We start from the raw sequence: 14,872 nt of genomic DNA, 5'->3' as shown, positions 1-14,872 counted from the left end.
GGTTAATCCCTTCTTAAATAGCGACTGGACGGTGGAAGAGGGGAGGAACCTGTGGCAGGAGACATTACGGCGTGGACGCAGCTGCAGCCAGTGTCCTCTTATCCCTCGGACACGACAGGCGAGGGATTCAGAGCCAGACGGTTGTTGGACTGAAGGAGGAAAGTCCTCTAGCCAGGATGAACTTTGCCGCCCAGTTATTCTACTCAGGCTACCTGAGCGAGCGACTCGAGCGACTGTACTCCCCCAGACCTGCACTCAAAGACAGCGAGGAGAATGACCCCTTCTGGCAGAGGTGGGACATTGCAACATGTAGCTAACCTGGACGCTCCAGACCCCTACCTATATGATCCCTACCTGGAAGCTCCAGACCCCCACCCATATCAGCCCTACCTGGATGCTCCAGACCCTTACCCCTATGAGCCCTACCTGTATGTTCCAGACCACTACTCATAAGAGTCCTACTTGAATGCTCAAGACCCCTACCCATATCAGCTTTACCTGGATGCTCCAGACGACTACTCATAAGAGTCCTACTTGAATGCTCCAGACCCCTACCCATATGATCCCTTCCTGGACTCTCCAGACCCCTACCGATAGCAGCCCTACCTGGATGCTCCAGACCCCTACCCACATCACCCCTGTAGTAACGGACCTGCCCTCTGTTCTGTGCTGCAGCGTCTTACATTCACCCTCCACATCCTCTGTGTTTGCAGCCCATCCTAACAAAAACACCCTCGAGTCTCAAGTCTCTTCCTCTGTTGACTCCTTCAGTAAATCATGAAAGGAACTTCCATTAGAGAGCATTAATCCTCCAAATTCTCTTTTGGGCTCCTGTGAGCCCAAAATCAAATTGTCACCCTCAGACTGTTTTCCCCAAAGGTTCTCTTGTTCCATCCACAGAAATGTCCTCCTCTTCCATCCCCATCCATCTTCTCCTATCTCTTCCCTGCTCTTCTGTTTATTAGTTTACCTTATTCTCCTCTTTGTTTCTGGGTCAGTTTGACCGATTTAGGGAAAGGCAAAGGGAAATCAAAAACTGGCACTGGATTTTAAAAAAGTACCGTTAAAGTGTCCCATTTCATGCAACCCTGTGGTTTAGCTCTGTGAAGATCTCATTCATTCTGCATTTGTCGTAGCTTAAGCAAAATATGCTGTAAGGCTTTAAGAATGACTGTAAGACTTTAATAATATGTAAAACTAATCCCAAAAAAGTAGCTCAACCTTGAAATTCCTTGTCCTGAGTCTGCAAACTTTGCAGTGTCTTTTGTTTCTAAAACTAGCAGAAGGCCTGAAAAGATAGCAGCCACAAAAATGCAAGACAGTTTGCAAAGACAGGGGGAGAAAAAAAGAAAAGAAAGATGCAGAACTGCTCTTGCAATGGTGCAACATCCGTGATCAGGGTCATATAGTGCTAGGAGACACGTTTTTTCCCACAGTAACACACAAGAAAAGGAAGCAGAGCAGCAGGCGGTTAGGGCATTTATTCCTTATAAGGACATTAGATAGCTGAGATGATGATGAAAGCCTGGTGGGCTGAAATGCTCCCTTCACTTTTTGCTTCATCACCACTTTTTGTTCCATTTAGAAATAAAAGAAGCTTTTTTTTTTACCATTCTGACTCTTCAGCTTCTCTTTTGATGAGGCTTTTTGAGGCTGCCATGTTGCTCTTTCCTCCTTTTGATGCTGTTTTTGAACGCCGCCTTTGATTCAAAGCGCCGTAACGACAGGTGCAGCATCGGACTTTTCTGTTTTTTCTTTTTTTTTTTTTGTAGTCGTGATGAGACAACGCCGCGTGGTTGAATATTGGAGGCTGAAGGTGGTGATGGACAGGTAGGGCATGGAGCAGTAATAGACCCAGGAGATGAGGTGAAAGGTCAGAGTATTGCTTATGACAGATCATTGTGGTATAAATAGAGCGGGATGTTCTCTGCAGACTGCTGCCTCCGCTGAGCAACATTCTCACTGTTGTTTGGTAAAGCTGCACCACCCGGTGGACTTTTGATGTTATTTTACTTCAGTGCATGCTCACTAATATTACTCTTGATGTGACCTGATTGATGCTGCAAATCTAAACTGTAGATACGACTGACACAATCCTGTCACACAACCCTAGACAAAGTTTCAAACTTAGCTGTTAACCATTTGTGATCTACTTTAGTGGCTGAGAGACTGAGTTAATCTCCAGGGGATGTAATCCTATTATTATGTCTCTACTGTGTAAAAGGCCTCTTCGCTAACTAGGTGGCGAGAGAAACATCCAAAAGTGAGTTTGATCCCATCCGTGTTGTGTCACTCGAGAAATGAGACTAGACTGGGAAAGAAGCTGAATAATTTAAATTGTAGGATCTGATTACACCCTGGGCCCATTTGCAGGGCTGTTATAAATCAACGTGCCCTGCTTTTTTTTTTACCACAAAACGGCCACTTTAATTGTGTGTGCATCTCCCGAAAAGAGGAGCTGAAGGAGCCGATAAATCATCCGACTTAAAGATGTAATCTGTCACAGAGACTGGATACAATTCATCTTAGATTAAAGAATGACGGTTGTGAGAGTATAGTCATGTCCCGTCACAGGAGGGTCAAGGTGAGATTGATTTTCATCTAAACTGCAATACTGTCACTTTAGAAAGTTTCTCGATCGTGATCGAGACTGGTAGCTCTTTGCAGTGACGTCTTTGTCATAGTTTCAGAGTGTGAATGCATCCAAAGCCCGATATGTGTGTGCAGGTGGTTGTAATTAACTTGGCTCTAGTGTTTTATCATTGTTCAGAAATCTCTGGTTTCCAGCTCATTAGGAACTTGCAGAGACTGGAAACCAGCCACATACTGGTTGTGTAACAGTTCAGCGGTGAACACGCAGCTAAAAACAATAACCGATTTGAAGCCCTCTCCGATGGTGCATTCGCTGTCTGTGCTTTTGATTAACGAAGCAAGAAATTCACCATTCATTATTTTCACAGCGTCATTGTTGGCTCAGTTTTTATCTTTTCAGTTTATTACTAACAAGCAAATTGAGTCTCAGATAATGGAGCTTGCTGCATTAGCTTGCCACAAAGAATGTGGTTATAGGAAGACAAAAATGCCAATGTAGTGGTAATTAATGATATCAGACATGCTTTAACTTTCTGCAAGTTGATTAATTTTAATTTTGTCTTTAATCTTCTTCTAGTTATATGCAGCGCAACTTTTATATAACTAGGAATTTCTGGATTTGGACTTCATGTTTGTGTGTCTCTGTCTCTCCAGAGAGGAGCTGCGTTTGGGCCCCAGTCTGCCCGGCTGCTCTTACAAATTTGGCTCCGTCTGCAATGGCACCGCAGGCCGCAGACCCACCCTCATCGAACCGGAGCGCCTGAAGGACTTCGGTGAGGAGGAACTTCTCAACGGGGATGTGAGGGTCCATGACCTCAAAGTGGTGGGGAGTCCCGAGATCAAGCTGATGGAACCCCCGAAAACCAGACGACTCAGCGAGTTCAGGACCGTCCCCAGACCCCCTATTCTGTACCTCCGGTTTGAGGATATCAGCGCAGCAGCTTTCAGGATCCAGTCAGGGATCCAGAAGACGCCATGCACAGTGAGCTGGAGCAACATGAGGTTACATAGGGAGTTATGCATAGATGGCTGCATTGACTGAGCCTCAATGCAGCCATCTATCTATCTTACAGGTGGTCTAGGCATCATTCAGCTCCACACACACTCCACCTCTTGGCAAATTTCTGAATTGGCCTTGAGAAAAGGTTCATCAATCTTCACTCATTGCCACCGAAGAAAATTAAACAGAAATCTTAAGACTATGGACAACTATTCTGACAACCATTTACAGTATAATATTGTGCACGTGTTTCGTTTCTAGATTAACTTTACTGCATTTAATGGGGTAAAAACACAGTATTCATGCAACATGTCCTCCAGTTACATCAGCTTCTGTTTACTGTTGTTTAGAGCCTTGGATGCTTCACTCCAGACGATAAACATAGCTCGGCTCTTCTAATGGCGCCTCTTTGCGTTTTGCAGTACTCCAGACTCTCCAAACAGTATGGGATGGAGATCTACCTGAAGAAGGAGCACCTGCACTACACGGGCTCGGTGAAGGAGAGAGGAGTGCTGTACCTGCTCGCCTCCCTCACGCAGGTAAGTGGCGAGGGGAAAGAGAGAGGCCTCGGCTAGCGCGACAAGTAGTAATAAAAACAGTGCAGCTTAGGATTTCATCCTTTTGCATGTGCTTACTGTTGTCTACAACTGGACAGCCATGTATTACTCAGTAACTTAGAAATTCTTAGGTTTAAGCTGCACTGTAAAGGTTCTCTGGACCGTACTGTTCATTTACTTTGTGAATCTGCGTCCAACATGAGTTTACGTCCCTGCAGGAGCAGCAGAGGAAGGGGGTCATCGTGGCCACTGACTGTAACTTCTCCATGGCCGTGGCCCACCACGCCGTGGAGCTGAAGATCCCGGTGTTTGTCATCATGCCGTCGTGCTGCTCCTCGCCTCGTCTCAGGATCTACAGAGACTACGGCGCCATGGTGATCTCTTACGGCAGCACGGGACGCGACTCCCGGAAACACGCCAGCCACCTGGCCAAAGAGAATGGATACCTCTACCTGGAAGAGTCAGTCTCACTGAGCTACTACTGATACAAAATCTATGCTCATTAACACACATGCTGTTTTTTTAATATGTGCATTATATCAGTTTTCTGTTCTCTCTTTGCGGATTCGCAGAGATGAAAGTGAAGCGTACCTGGCAGGACTGGGCACTGTGGGCATGGAGATCTATGAGCAGGTGCCCAAACTGGATGCAGTGGTTGTTCCTGCTGCAGGACAGTACGGCCTTCTGGCTGGAACAGCTGCAGCCATCAAACATCTTAACTCACGGACTCTAGTCATAGTAAGTAATAAACTCTCACGAGCGGCAGTGCTGTTTCTCAAACTGTACCCCATAAACCCTTTTTAATTGCAAAGATTGCTACGAACCTCCTACATCTCCCTGGTACCGACACAAGTGTGCTTTTCTCTACTCCTTGGATTCCTCGGCTAAAAATATTTCACTGTCTGCCTACAGCTGAAACTCTGAGAGCTTTTCAGTTCACACTGGAGGCACAGAAGAGCCCTTTCCTTCTATTTTGAACCAGAATACCCTGGTGTATGCTGATAACCTTGACTCAGTAGTGGACAAAGCAACAGAGAGACTGATTACAGCCACAAATCTGCTAACAGATGGTTCATTTAAATGTAAACATTTGGCACAGGCCGTGAAACAAGTGATGGACCTACCACTGGCATATATTCATATGATAGATGGACAGATACTTTATGTATCCCGAGGGAAATTTGGTAGCTAGTAGCATAATTACACAGAGACATTAGTAATTATAGTGAGCAAAAAGGGTAAAAAAGTGAGGCACAATGTATAAAAAGTATATATATTTCAGCATTCTCTCTAAAACTGTTTGTTTACCGCTCATGATGATGCAAATGATGACTCTCGTTCAACAGGGAATTGAACCGGAAGGCTTCCCTCTGCTTCTACAATCTCTGAAAACAGACAGTCCGGTCAAAGACATGCACAGCAACCCCAATCAGAAGCTGTACGGAGGTAAAACCTCATTTCATGCTTGGGTATCTGCTTCCTGTATCGGCCCTTTAGTGCAGGACTGGTTGTGAATTTCAGCGAAGTTCATTATTAAGAGCAGATTTCTCACGTTAGAGCTTTATCTTTTCTCTCCTGCAGTAAATCTTGTGTCTGTTCTTAGATCTTATGGAGCGTTCGCTTGGTTGTAACACCTTCCAGCTGGCAAAGAAGCTGGTGGATAGAGTCATCTCCGTCAGGTACTGCATTCCCACAGAACATTTACACTTCAAAACTTCGTCTGGAAGGTTTCATGATGGCGATAATGACGTCCTCGCTGCATTTTGACCCACGGTGGTGAGAGTCTTCCTTGTAATTGCTTGTTCTGGTATTTGTGTGTCATGGGAGTTTGTTCATTTTTCTTTGCTCCCAGAGAGGAGGACTGTCTGGTAGCAATGCTGCGGTTTCAGGAGTTTGAACGCTCCACTGTGGACACAGAAGGAGCCATGGGACTCGCTGCCATCCTGGCCGGACAACTACCCGAGCTGAAGGGCAAAAGGTGGGTGAGATGTGTTGATATTCCTAATGGGATGCTCTCTTCACTTGCACTCTTTCATGGTTAGGGTTAAAGTGGTCTATTTTTTAAATGCTTAAAACCCCTTTGTATAATTTTAGATATACTCTGAGGGTTGGCTGTATTTTCTCTGTGCCTGAAAAGCCGACATTTTGTCAACACAGCACCACCAGTAACCTTAATCCGTTTGGCTCCGGATAAAACGAGCGTCCCCCATGTTTCTGCTGTAGGGTTGCCGTGGTGGTGAGCAGCGCTAACATGGAGCTGGAGCTGGTGAGGCAGTGCGTGGACAGAGCCCTGGTGCTGGACGAACGGGTCAGTAAATTCTCCGTGCAGCTGGGAGAGTGGCCTGGAGACATGGCCAGGCTGCTGGACATCCTGTCCAGAGAGGACGTCAGGTCAGTTTTTCACCCAGACCCTTTTTTTTTTTTTTTTTTTTTGCATGGTGTATGTTCATCCATGTTTGCCTCATGTCACCGCTAATTCTTTCCTCTTTTGTCTTTTTCCTCCCAGGTTGTTGGACGTCTGCCATCGGAAACACAGTGACAAGTCAGACCTCTTCAAGGCGAAGGTAGGCGACTAATCTCTCCTCTTCACCTCATTCTGTTTCCTCCTCCTCAACAATCCGCTCTCATTGCCGTGGGATTCTTGGCTCCGAGTTGTCAGGGAGTTGGCGGGAATTAAAAGGCCAAAAATACAAATAAAGTAAAATAAAGATAGATTAATACCTCTGTTTACAGGTGAAACTTACAATTACAGAGATGATGACCTGTAGTATTTATTAACGGATTTTCATTATTCATTACCCTTAATATGCTGGGTTAGGGTTAGGGTTATATATGACACCTGTACCAAAAGATTGACATTTTTTTAACAGGGAAAAAGTTAAAAGTGGCTTCTATGTAACTTCTGAACGACAAAATAAGTAAATCTTCTGGTTACAAATGAAAACCTGAGTTCATAAGTTCATAATGTGCTGTTCCTCAGGTCGTTTGCCTCCGAGGTTTAACGGCTTTACTTAGCCTAGTTTGACGGCTTACTTTGGATTCTGAGAAGATGCAGATACACCGTGTAACTGACATCGCGGAGTTAGTGCATTGAGTTTTTTTTTAATTCCACGTTAAACTTTCACTGCAGCCACAATAGGCGTCTGGTCCGATCAGGCAAAACATTATGACCACTGACATGAGAAGTAAATAACATTCAAACCATCTTGTGACAATTCAATCTTCTGCTGGGAAACTTTTGGAGCTGGCATTCATTCATGTGGATGTTACTTAGACATGTAGCACCCACCTAGACCAGACCAGGCACCCCCCACCCCATAGCAATGACACTCATTGATGACTGATTGATCCTTGACACATGCACACAAAAACACTTAAGGAACAACTCAAAAAAAACATGCAGAGGAGCATTAGATCCAAAACTGACACTGCTTGACACAATATTAGGATTGGTCATAATGTTATGCCTGATCGGTGCAAGCCCCTGGCCAGAGAAAAATACAAAAGAAAGACTGATGAATCCTCTCGCAGCATCTTAATAATAGATTTGCTTTGTTCTCTCTCTTCTAAAATTTAATGAAACAGTTTAGTTGAATTGGAAATCCCACAGAATTGTCTCATTATCTCCTCTCTGCGTTATTACCCCGGCTTCCACCGACGGATCGTATTATTTATTCACTGTTACGTAATCCTACCCTCGATTCTAATGTGTGCGAGTGTGTTGTGTGTGTATGTATGTTGTCACAGGGCTAATAGTAAATGCGTGTGCGTGTTGACAGGTGGAGTGTGTGGTGGAAACCAGAGATAAGACACAGAGCGCTCAGCTGCGGAAGATGCTGAGCGAGCGCTACCCTTCTATATGCTGGCTGGACCGGTGATCAGGGCAACACAAACTACACGCCACAAACACATCCTGTAAGCTATACTCCTCCTGTGACACACGAGCTCTGTTCTATAAACTCATTACGACGATGCTTGTTCAGCAAGTGTATGCAGAGAAGCCTGGAAGTTCTAGAGCAAATGATATTTACTTGTGTTACTCACGCTGCTATTGTTCTTGTTCATCATGGCACCCCTAATTACAGTGTAGTGGCTAGACTGCACCCAGAGGATGAACCTAGTTCTCTGCAGAGCATGAATCATACCCTCTGCATTAGCTGCAGCTCGGACTGTACAGATAGACGCTTACTCCTCCTGCACTCACCCCCAGTCCCTATCATTAAAAGGTTTATTTTTCAACGGATACTGTTTTTAAAATGCTGTATATATTTCTGTATTTATACCATCAAAGGTTGTAGAGTCAATCCGAGTAAATCCGAATAAAGCTGGACGTATGAGCCATCCTTTTTGCCTTTGCTTTTTGTGATGTTCGTGTGCAGAGCCTGGGAAAAAACTGGTCGGTGCACTCTCCTAAGAGTAAAAGTGACTCACACACGGGTGTGAAAGCCAGTGGTGTGTTTACATTATGCGCCCCCGATAGACGGCTGGAGGCCGCTCTAGTGGAGACGGGGCGGTTTAAGACGGGTTAATGCTCTTAAGTTCATAAGCAAAGGACATCGTGACCCCGCGCTGCGGCTTCAGCCTCGTTCAGCCCGCGTCACACACTGTTCGCCTGCATGAAACACCATTGAGCTGGAACTCATTCAACAACCTTCAGGTCTAGGACTTAACGAGTGCAAGCCGGAGGAACGCTACATCCTTTCATGTGTCCTTGACGGTGATGCCAGTGATGCCGGTAATGCGTTACTTAGTGACCAGAATCAGAATCAGCTTTATTGGCCAAGTATGTGTCAACATACAAGGAATTTGACTCCAGTCACTTTACTCAAAAAATAGTGACTTTTTCCAGTGACAAGTATTATAAAAGTTACTATTTCCAAACCAGTAATCAGATTAAAGTTACTTATCCAACTTGCTGTGCATTATTATTTTTCCCATTTTGTATTTTTGCTTGCTGCGTCTCGGGGAGTGACGTCACGTATGCAACTAGTCGCGTATTCAGCGTGGGCACGTGTTATACTACGCAGAGACACAAAGGTAAACAACGATGGAAGGCGGAGAGAGATGAGCATTTACCAGCTGGAAACCCCGCCCTCTGGAGTAGTGGTTAGAGCACTGAGTGTACATACTATGGACAAACACAATCGTGAAGTCGCAGGTTGGATTCTGAACCTCGAAAATGACGTCCGAAGTGGGTGGAGCCTGCTGCCGCCATGTTGGACGAGCGTTACTCCGCCCACATGTGGATATTCCACATATGGACGTGGACGTTAAGACCCGCCCACCTGACTCACCTACCTACCTGTTAGCTCAGACTACCGCCTGTCACTTAAAGTGGGAACGATTTTAATTATGCAGTTTTAAAACTAAATAAAAAAAATAAAAAATGCGTTAGAAAAAAAGGTAACTATGGCAACACTGGTCCTTGACTGGTTAAAGCTGCTCTATTTAATATTTTTTATAATAAAACAATGGATCAAATAAAGTAACATAATATAAAATGTGACAAATCTGCAGCTTCCTGCAACTCTACAGAGCAGTTTGGAGCCTTTCAGCTTGTTGTTTCGGGGCTGTTTGGTCTGATCATTGGTTTCTACTTTAACTGTGCAGACGCACAGAGTCAGTGGTTCAAGGAGTTAAACCGAGTTACGAAGTTCTGGAGTTACTGGAAAGCTAAGCAGAGATAAAACTATGACAAATACTGGACTTTTAAACTTTTAAATGATCTATCAGTGCATGACTAAAAGCATGACATTTCATCTTATGCAGGAATTTGAATGGTTTTAACACATTTGAAGTGATGATGGTGTCGGTCTGTGGGTTTATGCACAATATTTAGATTAACTTTTTATCATTCTCTGTCTCTCGGCTTTAGTTCCAACATTTAGATTTTTCCAGCACTCTTCTATTCCAAATTCTGCAAAACAAATCCCATTTTATGCTAGGTAGGATTATGAACATGGCCAACACTGTTCCTCTTAGTGTTTAACTCCAAGAACAGAAGTGAATGCAACACAACGATGAACAAACGGCATAAAAACTTCCCGTCCCATTTGTAAGTCACTTTATTGTTCTGTGTTAACTTTCAGACTTCCAGCATGTTGTTGAACACATGGCAGCATGAAAAAAAAGGCACCTGTGCTTATTTTGATAGTGAAACCGACCCATCTGAACTCATCTTGGTCCTGTAGCAGCTGAAAAAACATGTCCTTCCTGCCACTGTTTCCCTCGTGTATTGCACTAAAATTGTCCTCGGATTCATCAGGAGAAGTCGGATGCTAAAATATTATTAGTAAAAACAGGCCTTCTCTAGCTTATTGTTCTGAAAAATGTATGGAATGAAGTGAAGGCGTCGGTCTGTCATAGGAACACCTGTAAACATCTCTAGTGTTTCCATCACTGATATGTTAAAGATTAATAATTTTTTTATTAAAGTAAACAGTGTATAGAAGAGGCTCAGGTATTTTCTCCAAAGATTTCCCTATTACAAACAGTGGAAGAAGAAGAAAAATCACCGGGAAGTGACTGATTCTCTAGATTCAGTTGTTTTGTTGTTGTTGTTGTTGTTGTTGCTCATGGTGCTGGTGTCAGTGGTGTTTGCTACGCTTGGGGTCGTGCTTGAGGAGGAGGCTGAGGGAGGCAAAGCCGAAGAGGAAGGTCTGGAAAAACCACAGGCAGCGAGTGGACGTGTTGGTGACTCCTTTGTTACTGCAGGGAAACGGTTAAAGAGAGTTAGCGTTAGTGCGTTCGCAGGGGTCTCTAATGGCCTCGGCCCAGATCTGTGAATCATTTTCAACTAAAGTGGTGCTTGTGATGGAATATTTGGAGGATATACAATTTATAAACCTGTTTTTATGAAGTGGATGTGGAGATGAAAAAAAAAATGGATTACAGCACCACTTAGTGGACGATATGGTTCCTGTCGTTTTACTTTTATTTCACTGAACACAAACAGGACAGGAGCAAAACCTATAAGGTTATTTTACTGTGTATGTGGGTGTGTATTGAGTCTCGAGTGTAGTATATGTCTGGTCTGGTCTAAGGTGGGTGCTACATGTCTAAGTAACATCCACATAAATGAATACCAGGTCCAAAAGTTTCCCATCAGAACAAGATGATCAATGCTATACACTCGTTGGTTTTAATGTAATGAAGGAGGATACGATTACAGATTAAATGAAGGGAACAAGGATCATCGGGGGCTCAGAGGTGTTAGGCTGCGTGTCATTCTTACCTGCACACCCTCAACGAAATGAGGGCCTCAAAGAGATGAATAGCCCAGGTCGCCCACCACCTTTAACAGAAAATTCAAATCAAAGTAAAGAATAAATTCTAGATCTTTCTTAGTTATATATATATATATATATAAATATATATATATATATACAGTGTTTTGTTTCTCGTCTGCCACCACATAAGAGGGCGGTGAATTAACGGGAATCACGTGACGGCGTAAAACAAGACCAACCACTTCACCGACATCAAACCCTCAGAGGCTCAACGGCAGCTCCCAGCTGCCCTCTCCTCCGGAGAACTGTCCCGTAATGTCACATGACCCAAAGAGAAACTAGAATCTCTGATTGCTTATTGTCTTATTACTTAATACTGGATGTGCAGCAGCAGCAGTCATGTGACTTGGGGGATTATCTAAAAAGTGGCGGTAACGATCTGTCACTGAGAAAAAGCATTAAGGGTGCAGTTGATTAAAGAGCGTATTCCAGCCGTGTGAGGGCACTTAACAGATCATTTGAAGCTGCTCAGCTCACTTCTAAGAAATTAATTGCCTCACAATAAAACTAATTAATAGTAGCTTTAATGAACATCAATGTTGTTTATATCTCAAACTGTAAGTTAAACTACTGAAATAGTTTTAGTCTAAAAGGAAAAGGAGACTGAATTGTACGTTTTTTGTAATTCTTTACTACCTCATTCTTATTCTTTTTTGTTAAGATTATTTTATTTTTATTCTTATATCTATGTCTGGTTTATATGTTATTTCTTATCTCTTGGACAAAACAATTTCCCTGTGGGGACCAATAAAGTGATCTTTGATCTTGAAAACATCCGGACCAGCTTAATCACAGTGGTGCAATAAAGCTTAACCACTTACCCTTTGTACAACACGGCAGCGTGGTTGTCCACAAGGTATCTGCAGAAGGTGCCGTATGGACCGAGGTAATCATATGGGATTATCTCTGGGGCGAAAACGATGCACTGCAAAGCAAAGTGGAGTAATTCAAATTAAAACCACGCACTCACTTTTCTAAGAATTTAAGTTCTATGTGAGCGCTGCAATACTCTGCCGCAGATTTCACAGCTTATAAATGACCAAAAAAAAAACACATGACTGGTTCTTCCTTTTAAAGCCTGTGGTCCTCAGTGTTCTGGTCCAGCTGCTAATGCCGGAAAGTCCGGGAGTGGTTGACACGAACCACAATCTCTCTGCTCTCAGGCAACAAGCTGCAGTTTGAATGAAAAGACGCACAGTGGCCACAGAGGACTGTGTAATGTGCATTTCCTGCAGGTGGAATGACGCTATGAATGGCTCTTTGCAGCAGTTTGAATTGTGGCGTCGGCAGCTGGGTGCACTACAGATGGCAGCCTTGTTTGTGAGAAATGTAACTGAATTTGACGCAGTTGTGGATTATTTAAGCATCATCACATGATAACGAATGAGATGATACATACACAGAGTTAAAGCAAATGTCCAAACATCCACCAGCTCAAGATGTAGTATAAAAATATGGTTTTCAAATAAGTACAGGGAGGAAGAATTTATTTACACAACTGTTAATTATTATTCATCTCTGTTGACACTGTGCATGTATGTATACATGTACAGAGCATGCACATATTTACACAGAGAAGACAGGTAGTAAATGCTAACTTTCATTAATTAATGATTTAAGGAAGGAAATCTGACTCCTTAACGTGTGTGCTACAGTCAGTCAGCTCAAGTTTCACCTCCTCTACCAACCAGTTAACCTGGTGGCAACTAAACCCACAATAATAAAAACGAATAACCTCAGTTAGCAAAGGTTAAGACCATGTAAAAGGACAGAGTGCAATTAAACATCAATCTAATCCTTTTGTTATCAACTCTGTCCCTCCGTCTTCATATATTTTGAGCCGCACAAACATGATCCAAATGGAGCTGTGTGACATTGTCCTTTGCTTCGTCTCCTGTCCACCTGTGACCTGTGTCAGGTTTGTGTCAATGCGACTACACAAAGGACTATTGTTGGAAGGGCCCACCGGCTCTGAGGCACGTTAAACACACACCTCAAACTATGTTTTCTAATCATATATAGACTTTGTAGTGTCATGTTCTTGTCTACATTTTCCGCTTAAGTTTATTTAACTGAATACGTCCACATTTTAGTTTTTTGCTTATGTTTTAATGACCACACAGTAATGCAAACAGGCTGAATCTAATCTCTTCCAGGACTGATTTACAGGCCTAGCGCTGTACTTTGACAGGGACTGTTGTCACCACAGACCTATGAGCGCCGCGCCGCGCTGCGTTAAATGTCTTCATATATCTATTTATTCCCAAACTGTTCTTTGTAGGTTTCAGGCTACAGTTAAATATTTGCGCTCACCACATAATACTTTGTAAGAAATTAGCCTCCGGAGTGTTTACTGAGTCAGTGAGACAGGAAAACAGCGAGTCCCTCAGTCGAAGCACAGATCAAACAACAGTTAAAGGACTCGATGTTTACAGATAAGAGCAACTGTCAGACAAAACACTTTGGAGTTCATTTGTTTCTTTGTTTTTTACCGTTTCTAGTGAGATATTAATACATCAGCCATGTGCTATTATAAGGAAAAAGGCAATAGAATAATGTGCATGGGAAATCTATAATGGAAACCTGCGATATTTTCTTCTATTTTCTTCTTCTTTTCTTTCTTGCAGATAGCTGAGACCACGTCCATTTATTTTCCCCTTTTTCCAAACTAGGACTAAGATTTGAGCCCGACGGCTGATTAAACAACATAAAACATTTTTGGAAAATATTAATTATTAAATCATAATATCCACATATTAAAAAACTTTGAGAATAATAAACGACCCGGAGGACATTCGACGCAACACACCTCCGTGGCATTTACGAAGCTGCAAGAAAACTAATGATAAACGGTTTATATTATATATTCTACTTTTAAATATGACAACTGAGCGACGGCGGACTTTAAAGAACTTACAGTAAAATATGCAACCGCAAGAGTCACGGAGACAATCCAGAAGAGGCTGGTTCTTCTGAAGAAGTCGCTTCCATCACTTTTAGCCATGGCTGCCGACGCTCTGCGCTGGTCCCGCTGTCAAATGTGACCGTGTGGAAACATGGCGGCAGGACTGAGGCCGGCAGGAGGACCGGGCGGGAGGGACTTCTCCACGTAGAGGAGGTGGTAAACTCATCCTAGTTCAGGATTCACATATAGCCCAAGAGCAGACGGACTAGTAGCACAATAGTATAAATAACCAACAAATATTAACAACTCCTGATTTTTTCCCCATAGAAGTACAAGTAAATTAGGTAAATGATTGCATTTGATAAATTTTCCTTAAAAAAAAAAAAAAAAGAGAGACAAACAAGTGCAATTAGGGCACATTGCTGTTTAGTTCTGGGTCTCATTGTTGTGTTCTGTCCACTTCTCTTACTGAAATTCACGCTGTGGGCCAGATTAGACCCTCCAGCAGTCCGCTTTTGGTCCGCAGGCC

General features: G+C 43.2%; 2 protein-coding genes across 2 annotated transcripts; one reads left to right on the top strand and one right to left on the bottom strand.

Annotated features, from left to right (window-relative positions):
- Nucleotides 1-32: 32 nt before the first annotated feature.
- LOC125018868 (L-threo-3-hydroxyaspartate ammonia-lyase) lies at nt 33-8,490 on the top strand. The gene is made up of 11 exons (XM_047603270.1): nt 33-292; nt 3,247-3,574; nt 4,015-4,131; nt 4,368-4,609; nt 4,722-4,887; nt 5,496-5,595; nt 5,753-5,828; nt 6,002-6,127; nt 6,373-6,540; nt 6,656-6,713; nt 7,929-8,490. Exons 1-11 carry the CDS (start codon nt 177-179, stop codon nt 8,025-8,027), a joined length of 1,596 nt encoding a protein of 531 aa, XP_047459226.1. The 5' UTR covers nt 33-176; the 3' UTR covers nt 8,028-8,490.
- A 1,706-nt stretch (nt 8,491-10,196) lies between these two features.
- tmem254 (transmembrane protein 254) lies at nt 10,197-14,523 on the bottom strand. The gene is made up of 4 exons (XM_047602132.1): nt 14,356-14,523; nt 12,260-12,363; nt 11,384-11,443; nt 10,197-10,857 (listed from the first exon to the last, which is right to left on the bottom strand). Exons 1-4 carry the CDS (start codon nt 14,440-14,442, stop codon nt 10,737-10,739), a joined length of 372 nt encoding a protein of 123 aa, XP_047458088.1. The 5' UTR covers nt 14,443-14,523; the 3' UTR covers nt 10,197-10,736.
- Nucleotides 14,524-14,872: the final 349 nt, after the last annotated feature.

Source organism: Mugil cephalus, chromosome 13 (genome assembly GCF_022458985.1).
Source record: "Mugil cephalus isolate CIBA_MC_2020 chromosome 13, CIBA_Mcephalus_1.1, whole genome shotgun sequence".
Lineage (NCBI taxonomy): Eukaryota > Metazoa > Chordata > Actinopteri > Mugiliformes > Mugilidae > Mugil > Mugil cephalus.
The sequence above is the reverse complement of the archived record's forward strand: the minus strand, read 5'-3'. Positions and strand labels throughout refer to the sequence as shown.

Bases quoted from the DNA above. Each gene is read 5' to 3' on its own strand.
- LOC125018868 (XM_047603270.1), top strand. From the start codon at position 177: ATGAACTTTGCCGCCCAGTTATTCTACTCAGGCTACCTGAGCGAGCGA. The intron at 3,575-4,014 runs GTGAGCTGGAGC...TGCGTTTTGCAG, and splicing joins TCCAGAAGACGCCATGCACA to TACTCCAGACTCTCCAAACA. The intron at 4,610-4,721 runs GTCAGTCTCACT...GCGGATTCGCAG, and splicing joins GGATACCTCTACCTGGAAGA to AGATGAAAGTGAAGCGTACC.
- tmem254 (XM_047602132.1), bottom strand. From the start codon at position 14,442: ATGGCTAAAAGTGATGGAAGCGACTTCTTCAGAAGAACCAGCCTCTTC. The intron at 12,364-14,355 runs GTAAGTTCTTTA...TTTGCTTTGCAG, and splicing joins TTGCGGTTGCATATTTTACT to TGCATCGTTTTCGCCCCAGA. The intron at 11,444-12,259 runs GTAAGTGGTTAA...TTTCTGTTAAAG, and splicing joins GCTGCCGTGTTGTACAAAGG to GTGGTGGGCGACCTGGGCTA.